At 40.7% G+C, this 12,004-nt stretch overlaps 1 protein-coding gene across 1 annotated transcript in view; it reads right to left on the minus strand.

The window, feature by feature from the left end:
- The window catches only part of LOC106578854 (growth arrest-specific protein 7), a 111,807-nt gene that overhangs the window by 51,339 nt on the left and 48,464 nt on the right, over positions 1–12,004 (minus strand). The window contains exon 3 of the mRNA XM_014158079.3: positions 5,189–5,266. Coding sequence (XP_014013554.1) covers positions 5,189–5,266 — 78 coding nt within the window. The remainder of the gene's footprint in view (positions 1–5,188; positions 5,267–12,004) is intronic.

A 12,004-nucleotide genomic window follows, 5' to 3' on the forward strand; every position in this document is an offset into this window, starting at 1 on the left:
CCTGGAGTGTCCTCTGGTACACAAGCCAGGAAATTAGCTATTATTTGGCAGAGTTGTGCCTGTGTATTTGCATGCTCGTGTATGTGTTTCTGTGTGTGTGTGTTTGTGTGTGTTTGCTTGTGTGTGTGTTTTTGAGTGTGTGTGTGTGTGTGTGTGTGTGTGTGTGTGTGTGTGTGTGTGTGTGTGGTGTGTGTGTGTGTGTGTGTGTGTGTCTGTGTGTGTGTGTGTGTGTGTGTGTGTGTGTTTTTGAGTGTGTTTGTGTGTGTGTGTGTTCGTGTATGTGTTTACATGTGTGCATATATTTTGTGTATGAATAGTTTTTTTATTTATTTTTTATTTTATGTTATTTAAATATAAAAAAATTATTAGGGGTGGATCAGTTTTAATATTGCGGCTATATTGTTGCTTCCATCAATGTAATTGTCTGCATCATTTCCTATCCCCCATATATTTTTGCATAGATATATATCCATATACACTACCGTTCAAAAGTTTGGGGTCACAAGAAAAGCCATTTTTTGGTCCATTAAAATAACATCAAATTGATCAAAAATACAGTGTAGACATTGTTAATGTTGTAAATAAACTTGGATTAGCTAGCACACCGTGCCATTGGGACACAGGAGTGATGGTTGCTGATAATGGTCCTCTGTACGCATATGTAGATATTCCTTAAAAGACCTGCCATTTCCAGCTACATTAGTCATTTACAACATTAACAATGTCTACACTGTATTTCTGATCATTTTGATGTTATTTTAATGGACAAAAATTCTGCTTTTCTTTCAAAAACTAGGACATTTCTAAGTGACCCCAAACTTTTGAACGGTAGTGTACCTTATACTGACAGATATTCCTTATACTGACAGATATATCTCATTCTGACAGATATACCTTATACTGACAGATATACCTCATACTGTCAGATACTGTATACCTCATACTGACAGATATACCTCATACTAACAGATATACCTCATACTGACAGATATACCTTATACTGACAGATATACCTTATACTGACATAAACCTTATACTGACAGATATACCTCATACTGACAGATACTGTATACCTCATACTGACAGATATACCTTATACTGACATAAACCTTATACTGACAGATATACCTTATATTGACAGATATACCTCATATTGACAGATACTGTATAACTCATACTGACAGATATACCTCATATTGTCAGATACTGTATACCTCATACTGACAGATATACCTCATACTGTCAGATACTGTATACCTCATACTGTCAGATATACCTTATACTGACAGATACTGTATACCTCATACTGTCAGATATACCTCATACTGACAGATATACCTCATACTGGCAGATACTGTATACCTCATACTGACAGATATACCTCATACTGACAGATATACCTTACACTGACAGATATACCTTATACTGACAGATTTACCTTATATTGACAGATATACCTCATACTGACAGATACTGTATACCTAATACTGACAGATATACCTCATATTGTCAGATACTGTATACCTCATACTGACAGATATACCTCATACTGTCAGATACTGTATACCGCATACTGTCAGATATACCTTATACTGACAGATACTGTATACCTCATACTGTCAGATATACCTCATACTGACAGATATACCTCATACTGTCAGATACTGTATACCTCATACTGACAGACATACCTTATACTGACAGATATATCTCATACTGACAGATATACCTCATACTGACAGATATACCTCATACTGTCAGATACTGTATACCTCATACTGACAGATATACCTTATCCTGACAGAGCAGAACAGGTTAACAGTTAACGCAATTGAATTCCATTACTCTCTTTCTTTCTATCTTGTATCAGTATTCACTAAGTTGTTCCCCAGAGATTATCAATCTCTTTTTCAAGAGAAACCTGTCCGAGCAGTCAGCTTGCTCTTATGTTGTTGTTTTTATTGTATTTTTAAGAGCAGAGCACTGTACACCCAGACGACTCCAGATCGCAGATAAAATTAGCCACAGGAAGTGTGTGTGGTCAGAGGCCTCTGTGGAATTCTATGCATGCTGCCACACAGCGGTAGGCCTATACACAACCCTCAGGACACTGGCAAAAGGAGAAAGAGTTAGAGAAAGAGGGGGACAGAGAGGGAGAGAGAGGAGAGAGAGAGAGAAGAAAAAAAGTGGAGAGGAAGAGGAGAGAGGAGAGGGAGGAGAGAGAGAGAGTGGAGAGAGAGAGAGAAATGGAGAGAGAGAAATAAAATAATACCACCAAAATAATACCAGAATACACGCTTGCTTTATCGAATTCCAAAAAGCATTTGATTCTATTCGGCATACAGGACTGTTCTACAAAGTTATTGAAAGTGGTGTAGGGGGTAAAACATATGACATAATTAAATCAATGTATACTGGAAATACTTGCAGCTTTAAAATTGGCAAGAAAATAACAGAATTCTTTAACCAGGGGCAGGGCCTTCGCCAGGGTAGCAATCTGAGCCATGCACTCTTCAATATTTACATCAACGAATTGGCCACTATTCTAGAAAAATCCTCAGCCCCTGGTCTCCACAATTCAGAGGTTAAATGCCTACTCTTCGCAGATGACCTATGCCTGCTGTCACCCACATCACATGGCCTACAGCAAAGCCTGGACCTGCTAGGGCAGTACTGCCAGACCTGGGCCCTGGCAGTAAACCCCAAAAATACTAAAATAATTATTTTCCAAAGAAGATCCAGATCTCAGGGAATTAGACCAAAGTTCTCAATTGGTATAAAATATATAGAGTACTGCACACACTACAATTACTTAGGTTTAAAAATAAGCTCAACTGGACACCTTAACCTGTCTGGGCTAGGGGGCAGTATTTTCACGGCTGGATGAAAAACGTACTCAATTTAAACAGGTTACTACTCTGGCCCAGAAACTAGAATATGCATATTATTAGTAGAATTGGATAGAAAACACGCTGAAGTTTCTAAAACTGTTTGAATGGTGTCTGTGAGTATAACAGAACTCACATGGCAGGCAAAAACCTGAGAAAATTCCAAGCAGGAAGTGGAAAGTCTGAGAATTGTAGTTCTTCTTTTGATTCTCTATCGAAGCTACAGTGTCTGTGGGGGACGTTGCACTTCCTAAGGCTTCCATTGGCTGTCTAAAGCCTTCGGAAAGTGGTTTGAGCATTTTCCTGTCACTGGGCAGATAATAGGAGCTCAGTTACTGAGTGGTCTGCCTGGCAACAAAGGGATTGGATATGCGCGGTCACACGAGGACGCCGTTCCTTCTTTTTCTTCTTGAATGAATATGCTCTTTTCCGGTTGGAATATTATCGCAATTTTACGTTAAAAATACCATAAAGATTGATTTTAAACAGCGTTTGACATGCTTCTAAGTACGGTAATGGAACATTTTGACTTTTTGTCTCTCGTTCCGCGCTCGCGCGTTATGCCTTTGGATAAGTGATCTGTACGCATGAACAAAACGGAGGTATTTGTACATAAATATGGATTATTTCGAACAAAAACAACATTTCTTGTGGAAGTAGCAGTCCTGGGAGTGCATTCTGACAAAGATCAGCTAAGGTAAGAGAATATTTCTTATACTAATTCTGAGTTTAGGTTGCCCCAAACTTGGCTTGTGTCTGAATAGCTCATCGTGATGGCTGAGCTATGTACTCAGAATATTGAAAATTGTGCTTTCTCCGTAAAGCTATTTTAAAATCTGACACAGCGGTTGCATCCAGGGGTAGTCTATCTATAAATCTTAAAATAATTGTTATATATTTTGTCAACGTTTATGATGAGTATTTTTGTAAATTGATGTGCACATTCACCGGCCGTTTTGGTGGGAATACATTTTCTGAACATCACGCGCCAATGTAAAATGCTGTTTTTGGATATAAATATGAACTTTATCGAACAAGACATACATGTATTGTGTAACATAATGTCCTAGGAGTGTCATCTGATGAAGATCGTCAAAGGTTAGTGCTTCATTTAGCTGTGTTTTGGGTTTTATTGACACATGTCCTTGCTTGGAAAATGGCTGTGTGATTATTTTTGTCTATGTACTCTCCTAACATAATCTAATGTTTTGCTTTCGCTGTAAAGCCTTTTTGAAATCGGACAATGTGGTTAGATTAACGAGAAGTTTATCTTTAAAATGGTGTAAAATAGTTGTATGTTTGAGAAAGTTGAATTATGACATTTTGTTGTTTTTGAATTTGCCGCCCTGATATTTCACTGGCTGTGTCCCGCAGGTGGGATGCTAGCGTCCCACCTAGCCCATAGAAGTTAATGAGGCAGTGAATGAACTGAGATAGAAAGCACGCAGGGCATTCCACACCATTAAAAAACAAATTCAAATTGAAATACCTATTAAAATTTGGCTAAAACTAATTGAATGTGTCATTGAACCAATTGCACTTTATGGCAGCGAGGTGTGGGGTCCACTTGCAAAACAAGATTTCACCAAATGGGACAAACACACCATTGAAACCCTGCATGCAGAGTTCTGTAAGATTCTCCTACATGTCCAGAGGAAAACTACAAACAATGCATGCAGGGCAGAATTAGGCCAATATAATAATAAAAACTCAAAAAAGAGCAATTAAGTGTTTGGAAACATCTAAAATGCAGTGACCCCCTCTCATATCATTATCAAGCCCTGCAATGCCAAGAGCTGAGCAAATAAAAGAGTCCCCTCATCCAGCTGGTCCTGGGGCTGAGTTCACAGACCTGTTCTATTAACACACTGAAGTCTCAGGACCCTCATCCAGTTGGTCCTGGGGCTGAGTTCACAAACCTGTTCTATTAACACACTGAAGCCTCAGGACCAGAACATCCAATCAACCAGAATAAAACAAATTACAACACAATCAAAACAAAACTACATTGCTTATTGGGAAACAAGCAAAAGCACAAAGCAAAATGCAGTGCTATCTGGCACTAAATCGACAGTACACCGTGGCTAACTAGAGAGAGAGAGAGAGAGAGAGAGAGAGAAGAGAGAGAGAGACACACACAGAGAGAGAGAGAGACAGAGAGAGAGAGAGAGACAGAGAGAGAGAGACACAGAGAGACACACAGAGAGAGAGAGAGAGAGAGAGAGAGAGAGAGAGAGAGAGAGGAGAGAGAGAGAGAGAGAGAGAGAGAGAGAGAGAGAGAGAGGAGGCAGCTTTAGTACCTGTAGGTAGTGAGTTCTTGTGTTTCAGAGGGGTGTTGGGTGTCCCAGGTACCCTGCAAGGTCTCTCCCATGTTGTCTCTGGAACCAGACAGGAACATGAAAGCCAATTGAACTTGTGTGGTCAGAAATACATGGACAATGACAGAAATACAGTGCCTTTGGAAGTATTCAGCCACCTCGACTTCTTTCACATTTTGTTACACTACAGCCTTATTCTAAAATGAATTAAATAAAACAATTTCCTCAGCAATCCACACACAATACCCAATAATGTCAAAGCAAAAACAGGTTTTTATAAATTTTTTGCAAATATTTATAAACCCTTATGATGATTTACCCAATAAATTACTGGGAGTTTATATATGGAGTGTGTGACTGTCTTTATTTTTATGGTTTATAGTTTATTCGCCATTAGTTAACACCTCCACACAAAATAATTTTTCTGGGTGTGCGCCAGCTCGTGTTTTTTATTCTGCAAATATATATTTAAAAAAAATACAGAAATACCTTATTTACATAAGTATGCTATGAGACTTGAAATTGAGCTCAGGTGCGTCCTGCTCCATTGATCATCCTTGAGATGTTTCTACAACTTGATTGGAGTCCACCTGTGGTCAATTAAATTGATTGGACATGATTTGGAATAGCACACACCTGTCTATATAAGGTCCCACAGTTAACAGTGCATGTCAGAGCAGAAACCAAGCCATGAGGTCGAAGGAATTGTCCATAAAGCTCCGAGACAGGATTGTGTCGAGGCACAGATCTGGTGAAGGGTACCAAAAACGTTCTGCAGCATTGAAGGTCCCCAGAACACAGTGGCCTCCATCAATCTTAAATGGAAGAAGTTTGGAACCACCAAGACTCTTCCTAGAGCTGGCCGCCCGGCCAAACTGAGCAATAGGGGGAGAAGGGCTTTGGTCAGGGAGGTGACCAAGAACCCGATGGTCACTCTGACAGAGCTCCAGAGTTCCTCTGTGAAGATGGTAGAACCTTCCAGAAGGACAACCATCTCTGCAGCACTCCACCAATTAGGCCTTTATGGTAGAGTGGCCAGACTGAAGCCATTACTCAAGAAAAGGCACATGACAGCCCACTTGGAGTTTGGCAAAAGGCACCTAAAGACTCTCAGACCATGAGAAACAAGATTCTCTGTTCTGATGAAACCAAGATTGAACTCCTTGGCCTGAATGCCAAGCGTCACATCTGGAGGAAATCTGGTACCATCCCACAGTGAAGACTGGTGGTGGCAGCATTATGCTGTGGGGATGTTTTTCCACGGCAGGGACTGGGAAACTAGTCAAGATTGAGGCAAAGATGAACGGAGCAAAGTACAGAGAGATCCTTGATGAAAACCTGCTCCAGAGCGCTCAGGAACTCAGACTGGGGCGAAGGCTCACCTTCCAACAGGACAATGACCCTAAGCACACAGCCAAGACAATGCAGGAGTGGCTTCGGGACAAGTCTCTGAATGTACTTGAGTGGCACAGCCAGAGCCCGGACATCTCTGAAGAGACCTGAAAATAGCCCGAACATCACTGGAGAGACCTGAAAATAGCTGTGCAGCAACACTCCCAATCCAACCTGACAAGCTTGTAGCGTCATACCATACCCAAGAAGACTCAAGGCAATAATCGCTGCCAAAGGTGCTTCAACAAAGTACTGAGTAAAGGGTCTGATTTATGTAAATGTTATTTATGTAAATGTGATATTTCTAAAGACACATTTTTGCTTTGTCATTATGGGGTATTGTGTATAGATTGATGAGGGAAAAAACTAATTGTAATGCATTTTTGAATAAGGCTGATAACCAAACAAAATGTGTTTAAAGTCAAGGGGTCCGAATACTTTCCGAAGGCACATACTGTATATCACCACCCTGGATTTGATTTCAGGTCCCAATTAAATTTTTTATTTAAATTTTTTTACCTTTATTTAACCAGGTAGGCCAGTTGAGAACAAGTTCTCATTTACAACTGCGACCTGGCCAAGATAAAGCAAAGCAGTGCAACAAAAACAACAACACAGAGTTACACATGGGATATACAAACGTACAGTCAATAACACAATAGAAAAATCGAACCAAGAGGGTTACATGAAACAAACACTTGTCCATATTAAGATCCATGTTAAGATGAATATGTTGACCGTTTCTGTCCAACCCAACCAAGAAATAACACTGCCTTTGTTACTGTATCAACTTCTTAGACAGAGATAAGAATATGAGCCAGATTAACTCAGTGTGAGAACCTGCTGTTTTCCAAAGGAAGAATCAAAGACAAGAAAGCAACAACAAAAAATGCATGTCTTTATTTACTCTTACGGTGACACCCTGTTCATGGTCTTCACCTCTATGTCCACGTTTGTTTTTCCGCTTTCTCATCAACTCCATGTGTTAAAAACACCAGGTGCACACATTGAGAAAATCCAATTATGTCTAGCTGTTTAACTTCACCAATAGACTCTGCCTCACTCTTTCAATTCATGTATCCCCATTTCGCTCTTGCCGGAGGAAGCAAAAACAAGAGGAGAGAGAAAGAAAGAAAAGAGGATGAGAAGCACGACTGACACAGACCCTGACAGAGAGAGAGAAAATCTCAGATTCACTTAACTCCAATATCCATATACACAATACACCATTTATCTCAATTACCCTTTAGTGTCACAAGAGCCTTTGAGACATAACAGCTTTCATTTCATTTGTGTCTTTGGCTCACACTGAGCTGTCTGCCTGAACTAAGCAGAGAGGGAAACGGAGCCAAAACCATCAGCTCAGATGACATGCATGGAGAGAGAGAGGGAGAGAGAGAGAGAGAGAGAGAGAGAGAGAGAGAGAGAGAGGGGAGAGAAAGAGATACATTTGACAGACAGACTACAAGGAGAGAGTCTGTCCCTTCAAATCTGATGTATCACACAATCACAAATGGTTTATTAAAAGGTGAGTTCTGCCCCTATTTCCCTCTGCTAGCTTGTGAAAGAAAATCATTCCGATAACAGGGATCAGGTATTAATGGAGAGACATACAGTATAACCAGGTTAGCTCTGTCAATGTATTCTTCTCTTAGGAGCTACAGCAGTCCCAATGTCATTCTGAGAAGTCTCCCCCAGTCTCATTACGCTATAATAATGATACACCAAGACAGCATTCAATCAAATCTCGACTACAATCTCTATAACTGTCATTGTGCTATTAAAAAACATCAACAGAATGATTCAATCAAATCTCTACTGCAATCTAAACAATCTCAGGTGTTCTAGAAGTGTTGTGATCCCCCTAGAGCCGTTTGTTTGAGCTAGAGACTTCTGGGTTCTTGCATTGGACGCCTCTCAATCCCCTGAATCCACTGAATCCACTGAATCAACTGAATCCGCTGAAAGCCGCCATATGTGGTAGATAGGGGCTGCCTTATACTGGTGGATAGGGGCTGCCCTAGAGTGGTAGATAGGGGCTGCCCTAGAGTGGTGGATGGGGGCTGCCCTAGAGTGGTGGATAGGGGCTGCCCTAGAGTGGTGGATAGGGGCTGCTCTAGAGTGGTGGATAGGGGCTGCCCTAGAGTGGATGGGGGCTGCCCTAGAGTGGTGGATAGGGGATACCCTAGAGTGGATGGGGCTGCCCTAGAGTGGTGGATGAGGTTGGCCCTAGAGTGGTGGATGGGGGCTGCCCTAGAGTGGTGGATGGGGGCTGCCCTAGAGTGGTGGATAGTGGTGGATAGGAGCTGCCCTAGAGTGGTGGATGGGGGCTGCCCTAGAGTGGTGGATGGGGGCTGCCCTAGAGTGGTAGATAGGTGCTGCCCTAGAGTGGTGGATGGGGGCTGCCCTAGAGTGGTGGATGAGGGCTGCCCTTGAGTGGTGGATGGGGGCTGCCCTAGAGTGGTGGATGGAGGCTGCCCTAGAGTGGTGGATCGGGGCTGCCCTAGAGTGGGAGATCGGGGCTAACCTAGAGTGGATCGGGGCTGCCCTAGAGTGATGTTTATGAGATGAGGATTTTCCGAGTGGTTTTTCTCACTAAAACATCTGTAAAGTTCAAACTATTATGACCCCATTTTGAAAAACTCTCACGAACAGGCACGTGTCGACGTGTCGTTTTGCCTTCGAAGGACTCATTAGAAGGTAAGGTTGGCAACGTCCCAACTATGCAAAAAAAAACTGGGCAGTAAAATGAATGCAGGTGAACGTTTTTTTTCTTCTACATACAGTAGAATATTATACACAATAATTGCATTGTGATTGTCCCTGGTGACGATGTACAGTATATCTCTCAGATACATTTCAGATACTTCAAACCATACATCCTGTCGATATAATTTTGTCATGTATTTGTGAGATATTCTAAGGCCAAATTCAATGTTTCATCAAATCATTTGTAAAACCTGTTTTTATACCTACAGGGGTCCTAAATACAAAATCAAATAGCTTGATGGTCTATGTTATTACTATCTTAAAATATTTCCATATGTTTGGTTAGTAGATAGCCTATCATACAAAAACTGCTAAGACAAATTAGCATGAGTAAAGTGCGTCAATGAGCAAAGTTAAATATGGGTTTACATTCTATTTTGATAGCAGGTCTCTGTGACCTTAGAGTTTCAATTACGTTGAAAAGTAGTACATTTCATGTGCAGACCTAGGTCCATGCCTCCTTTAATTAGAAAATGAACAGGAAAGTAATGTTTCAATCTTTTAATTATGTTGAAAATGAGTTAATATTATGTGCAGGCCTAAGGGCATTACATCTTTAATCAGACAATAAAAAGGAAATTAATTTAATTACAGTGGATAATGTTCTGAAAAGTGTAAAGAAACTGTATTTACTATCAGAATTACAACAGAACTGTAATTTTTACATCAAAAGGGTTGGTTACTAAGCAACTGGTACCTGGAAATGCAGAGAAGTGGGCTTTGGCTCTACACACATCCTCCAATGGGTTAACAGTTTAGGCTTAATTCCAGGATAGCTGAGACAATGGTTAAATACATAAGACGACACTTGTATAAACTTACAGTACCAGCTGTTCCATTGCTGTATAATGTCAGGGAGTCAGGCCTATGTAATAGTGTGACTGTTAATTCCATGGTTCAATATATGGGTTCTATATACAGTTGAAGTCGGAAGGTTACATACACCTTAGCCAAATACATTTAAACTCAGTTTTTCACAATTCCTGACATTTAATCCTAGTAAAAATGTCCTGTCTTAGGTCAGTTAGGATCACCACTTTATTTTAAGAATGTGAAATGTCAGAATAATAGTAGAGAGAATTATTTATTTCAGCTTTTATATCTTTCATCGCATTCCCAGTGGGTCAGAAGTTTACATACACTCAATTAGTATTTGGTAGCGTTGCCTTTAAATTGTTTAACTTGGGTCAAACGTTCCAGGTAGCCTTCCACAAGCTTCCCACAATAAGTTGGGTGAATTTTGGCCCATTCCTCCTGACAGAGCTGGTGTCACTGAGTCAGGTTTTCAGGCCTCCTTGCTTGCACACGCTTTTTCAGTTCTGCCCACAAATGTCCTATGGGATTGAGGTCAGGGCTTTGTGATGGCCACTCCGATACCTTGACTTTGTTGTTTGTAAGCCATTTTGCCACAACATTGGGGTCATTGTCCATTTGCAAGACCCATTTGCGACCAACCGTTAACTTCCTGACTGATGTCTTGAGATGTTGCTTCAATATATCCACATTCATTTTCCTACCTCACGATGCCATATATTTTGTGAAGTGCACCAGTCCCTCCTGCAGCAAAGCAACCCCCACAACATGATGCTGCCACCCCCGTGCTTCATGTTTGGGATGGTGTTCTTTGGCTTGCAAGCATCCCCATTTTTCCTCCAAACATAATGATGGTCATTACGGCCAAACAGTTATATTTTTGTTTCATCAGACCAGAGGACATTTCTCCAGAAAGTACGATCTTTGTCAACATGTGCAGTTGCAAACCGTAGTCTGGCTTTTTTAGGCCTTTCAGGTTATATTGATATAGGACTCGTTTTACTGTGGATATAGATACTTTTGTACCTGTTTCCTCCAGCATCTTCACAAGGTCCTTTGCTGTTGTTCTGGGATTGATATGCACTTTTCGCACCAAAGTACGTTCATCTCTAGAAGACAGAACGCGTCTCCTTCCTGATCGGTATGACGGCTGCGTGGTCCCATGATGTTTATAATTGCGTACTATTGTTTGTACAGATGAACGTGGTACCTTCAGGTATTTGGAAATTGCTCCCAAGGATGAACCAGACTTGTGGAGGTCTACAATTTCTTTCGGAGGTCTTGGCTGATTTCTTTTGATTTTTCCATGATGTCAAGCAAAGAGGAACTGCGTTTGAAGGTAGGCCTTGAAATACATCCACAGGTACACCTCCAATTGACTCAAATGATGTCAATTAGCCTATCAGAAGCTTCTAAAGCCATGACATCATTTTCTGGAATTTTCCAAGCTGTTTAAAGGCACAGTCAACTTAGTGTATGTAAACTTCTGACCCACTGGAATTGCGATACAGTGAATTATAAGTGAAATAATCTGTCTGTAAACAATTGTTAGAAAAATTACTTGTGTCATGCACAAAGTAGATGTCCTAAACGACTTGCCAAAACTATAGTTTCTTAACAAGAAATTTGTGGAGTGGTTGAAAAAATGAGTTTTAATGACTCCAACCTAAGTGTATGTAAACTTCCGACTTCAACTGTATGTGGTTCTTTCCACCTCCTTCACTTTGATCCAGTCAAGAACAGCCTGTGGGAGATATTGTAGTCTACTAAATTTGAGATCCAACCAGGACTCAGGGGTAGATGTAACATAATACAATATGTTTT

The sequence above is a fragment of the Salmo salar genome, chromosome 19 (genome assembly GCF_965601325.2).
Source record: "Salmo salar chromosome 19, fSalSal1, whole genome shotgun sequence".
Classification (NCBI taxonomy): domain Eukaryota; kingdom Metazoa; phylum Chordata; class Actinopteri; order Salmoniformes; family Salmonidae; genus Salmo; species Salmo salar.